Source organism: Cyprinodon variegatus, unplaced genomic scaffold (genome assembly GCF_000732505.1).
Source record: "Cyprinodon variegatus isolate N-32 unplaced genomic scaffold, C_variegatus-1.0 Scaffold819, whole genome shotgun sequence".
Lineage (NCBI taxonomy): Eukaryota > Metazoa > Chordata > Actinopteri > Cyprinodontiformes > Cyprinodontidae > Cyprinodon > Cyprinodon variegatus.
The window spans coordinates 223002-227346 of NW_015151272.1; the positions used below are offsets into that span (position 1 = coordinate 223002).

Sequence of the window (4345 nt, forward strand, 5' to 3'; positions counted from 1 at the left end):
ATATATATATATATATATATATATATATATATATATGTCTCACACCTGAGACGCATCTTCTCATCAAGAGACCTGCCCTTTATAACCAGCTGCCAGACCTTGCTTCAACGCCGCAGTGTTGACCTAGTTTGGTTAGCGACCTGAGCCACGAACCTGAATTATCTTTGCTTTCTTTTGAGAGAGATCTGATTCTAATTCTCTCTTGTTTTTGCCTCACAGGAAACCTGTCTCTACCTGAAGCTCTGGATGAGCTTAACCTGCCGTGATTGCCCTCGTGAGCCAAACCTGAAGATTCCTAAGTGGATTCCCCAGCTGCTCTTGGCTAAGAGCTGGAAACTCTGATCAAGGTCTGCCTTTAAAGTCAGAAGCTAGACGCTGCAGCTGCTCTTGAACTCTGCTGAACAAACAGTCTCTGGACCCAACAGTTCCCTCTCTCTCTCAAAGAGAAACCCGGACTCCATCAAGTTATAATCCTGAATTATCTAAAACTCAAAACTCATCAACCAGCTTCCTAATCAAACTATCATCTCTGCAGACCTCAGGGAACCAGCCTGGACCAGTTCCTGATCCTGTTCATGATTTTGTGTTTTGTGCAATTCAATAAACTCTGTTAAAACTTTCATCAGCCTCCATTGTGTTCTGCATGTGGGCTAAGAACTTAAGACCCATCATGACACCCAGAGCAGTAATTATGCTGAAATTGTTAAAATCTATAAACACTTAGAGCTTAGAATAAAAACCCTATACTATCCAATAGTTTAAGCTATATCTGGGTGAAATTCTGTATAAAATCATCTTTAAGGCACATTTTGCTATCTAATTAATAATCTAAAAATAATCTATAGATTAAGCAACTACCAATTAATCCTGTTTTGTAGCCCTAATTTTGCCCAGAACTCAGCGCCGGTTCGCTCTGCTGTAACAGCAGCTCTGCGTCTCTACCTGACTCTGCAGCTCAGTGGCTTCTTTAGCATGTCGCGTCTCGAGGGTTTCAGACAGCTGGTGGTACAGGCAGCTGCTCGCCTCCTTTCTGCTCACCTCCTTGTATTTAGCCTGAAGAAATCAATCAAAAAAGCTGATAAAATTCCAGCTTTGGCACCTAAACATGATTGTAAGGCTGTTTATACTAAATAGCAAAACATCAAATTACTTTTACCTCACTTTGCAGCTCAGAGACAGTTTTAGCGAAGGTAGTCTCAGTGGTTTCAGGCAGCTGAGAATAAAGGCTATGGGAGAGGCTCTTCAAACCATCCTCTTTATATTTATTCTGCAGGAAAGGAGAAAAAGATGATGGAGCAGAAAGCTGAAATAGAAACCAAATTTAATGGGATAAAGGTTGCGTCAGAGCGCCTTGATGCTGTTGGAGAGATGATCTAAGCAGCAAACATCCCGCTGCAGAGCCACTTCCTGGTATTTTACCTCACTCAGCAGGTCAGACACTTTGGCGGCGAGCTCCGTCTCTGCAGTCTGAGGCAGCTGAGCGTACAAACTACACGACATAGACTTCTTCCCACCCTCCTTGTACTTGTTCTGAAAGGAAGCAGAGGTTCAGCAGCTGAGTCCTCACTAAACTGATCTATTCATCCAGATTGTTTCTGGATTAAAGGAATCAGGGTTCTGATTTGTTATGATGTATGTTATAGATTTTATTATTTAGAGTGGCATTCCTCAGGGCTTTGTATTTGGGACTGAATTATAGTTGAACACTTTTACCTAAAGTACATAAAAAATGTATTCTCTAAATATTATAACCTAAAAGAGAAGTATATTTGCAATAAATCATCATAAGTTTGTGAAATGGAGCCTAGGAGGAAGTTCAGCCAAATAAATTGATTACTCGCCTTCATCCGCCTGCGACACAGCCAATCAGCTTTGAACCACGCCTCTACGAAAGCCAATCAACATCCAAAGTTCATCTTAAAAGGCCTCTGATCCGCAAATGGATCTCCCCATAAAGCTCAGCAGACCGTCTCTCTAACCAGCAGTCTATAGACTGACCAACTTCATCTATCTCCACTCCACCACCAGTTTAAGGCCTAGAGGCAGGCAGGGACTGGTGATCTGTGATTCCAGGCATTTGCTCGGTGGGCCGGTCCTAATCTCAGCATTCGAGGGCCGGCCCTCCTTAAATCATACCGGCCCCAACACTTACACTCCGGCCGAAGCTCCTACCTGTGACAGTAAATAACTCAAGGAGCTGAAGAACTAATCCAATGTTAACTACCTGTATGATGCATGCAGTATATATAGCCCTTCCTTATCATGCACATCTTTGTGACGGTTTGCATATGGTGTAATTTTCTATTTCTTCAAACTGTAAAATCCTTGCACCAAACTAAATCATAATAAAAACTAAAAATCTTTCTTTAAACCAAACTAGGATGTTCCTCTTACATTTGGCGAATTTAAGTTTGAATATTTTACAAAAATATGTTGCGGTGCATGATGGGGTTTAGCATGCATTGTTAGGCATCCATAAGTGGATACCTAACAATCCCCCTGCCTGAGGGAAACATCCCTATCCTTTAATACTGTTCCTGCATATCAATCATAATTCAGTGCTATGTTTCCTGCCGAGGTCTGAGCGCCAAAGCCTAAAGTAATTGTATCAGTTAATTTCTTCTAATTGTCCTTTCTCTCCATATGAGATTTTCCAATTGCAATGGCTGTTAACACGCAGCTTGATTTAATTACGTAATTGTTTTTTTTTAATCGTACAGAAGGAATTTCATACCAGAGGTGGAAACAGAATTATAAACAATTACAACATCAAGATCCACTAAACAATCTTAAAGAAGCAGACTTCTTATCACTACACTCACAGGAAGTTTAAGCTGAAGGCTTTTTGTGTTTTTCTGCAACTAAACAGATAAAAATCAGAATGTTGCGGATCACTTTGTGGCTGCAAACAAATGTTCTGCTCTGAGCTTGATTCAGCCAAAGGGTGTCGTCATCGTCTCCATTTTAGATCCCAGAAAGAACATATTAACCTTTAGTGAGAGTCTAGAAAACCACAGGAAAACAATTTGATGGTTATTTCTCCTAGTTTTTCTCCAGAATGTCTGATTATTTTACATGAATGCTCTAGTTCCTCAGAGTGAAAATGTGGAGAAGCTTTTTTCCTCCCACAAACAGCATGGCAGATAAATGAAGTTATTCACAGAGCGTCTTCAAAGTGCTCGATATGACTCAGTCATTAAAGCTTGCTTTTAGTTCTGGCTCGACTCTTTCTGAAGGAAGTGCAGCAAAGTGAGAAAACTGAGACAACTGAGAAAAGTGAGAAAACTGAGTTTGTTTGCAGCTCCAACTTTACACAAAAAACAAGTCTAAACCTCATTGGCTAAAAAACAACAGAAGCCTGTAAAACAACAAGAAATAAACTCTAGCTGCTTCAGTCTCTCTGAAATGTTTGCTCCAATATTCAGTGATAAAAAGTGAATGAGTGACGGTGAATAATAGATGATTGTACCTCGCTCTGCAGCTCAGTAACCTCTTTAACACGCCGCGTCTCCAAAGTTTCAGGCAGTTGGTGGTACAGAGAGCTGCTGGCCTCCTTCTTCCCTGCTTCCCTGTATTTAACCTGCAGGGAGAACATGAAACAGGGAGAATCACTCCATGTTCTCAGAGACAGGAACAAACAGATGAGAGCCGATCCAGCTGTAATCTCTGAAAGGACAAAGCAAACTCAGACGGTGAGGAGCAGAAGCTACCAGCAGCTCTGAAAGTGTCTCAGATAATGAGACCAGAATAGAAATCAGCAGCTAGTTTATCTACATGTTAACATGTTGGAGCGCCTCAGCAGCTTATTCTGTCCTTCATGATGTTTTACTGATGTTTCGATTTTAGATTTAGATCAAAAATGTTTCAGTTGTTTTTTTCTCACTGACTTGATGTGAAGCCAAAGATAAAGGCTTAGTTAAAACATTGTCCGTGTTTGAAAGCTGATTTATTTCATTCTGATATCTTGGAGTGGCATTCCTCTGGGCTTTCTAATGGGGCCTTTGTTTTTTGAGACATTTATCTGCATACTTTTACTTGAAGTACCTTGGAATTTAAGTTTTTTTTAAAGCAAGAGCATAAAAAAAAGTATATTTATTTCAGTCCTGTCACGGTCTTGGTTCTGTTTAAGTTTTTTTGGGGGTTTTCAGTTTCACTTTGATTCATGTTTTTCTTTGTTTTCTAGTTTCATTCATTTAATTCCTGTTTTTTGGTGTTTTCTGGATGTATTTGAGTTCTTAGGTATTTCTTTGGTTCCCTCTGTCGCCCTCTTGTGTTGGTCTCCTTTACCCCAGCTCCCTTCTAGAATTCTCTGTCCACACCTGCTCCCAATCAGCTCATTAGTCCT

General features: G+C 40.5%; 2 protein-coding genes across 2 annotated transcripts in view; both read right to left on the reverse strand.

Moving 5' to 3' along the window:
* Nucleotides 1-3594, reverse strand: part of LOC107098889 (nebulette-like) — a 41886-nt gene extending 38292 nt beyond the window's left edge. Inside the window, exons 1-4 of the mRNA XM_015396767.1 lie at nt 3470-3594; nt 1420-1530; nt 1157-1267; nt 943-1053 (exon numbers count right to left, since the gene is read on the reverse strand). Coding sequence (XP_015252253.1) covers nt 943-1053; nt 1157-1267; nt 1420-1500 — 303 coding nt within the window. The 5' untranslated portion in view covers nt 1501-1530; nt 3470-3594. The remainder of the gene's footprint in view (nt 1-942; nt 1054-1156; nt 1268-1419; nt 1531-3469) is intronic.
* The window catches only part of LOC107098890 (nebulette-like), a 55444-nt gene continuing 54308 nt past the window's right edge, over nt 3210-4345 (reverse strand). Inside the window, exons 39-40 of the mRNA XM_015396768.1 lie at nt 3470-3580; nt 3210-3230 (exon numbers count right to left, since the gene is read on the reverse strand). Of these exons, the coding sequence (XP_015252254.1) occupies nt 3210-3230; nt 3470-3580 (132 nt within the window). The remainder of the gene's footprint in view (nt 3231-3469; nt 3581-4345) is intronic.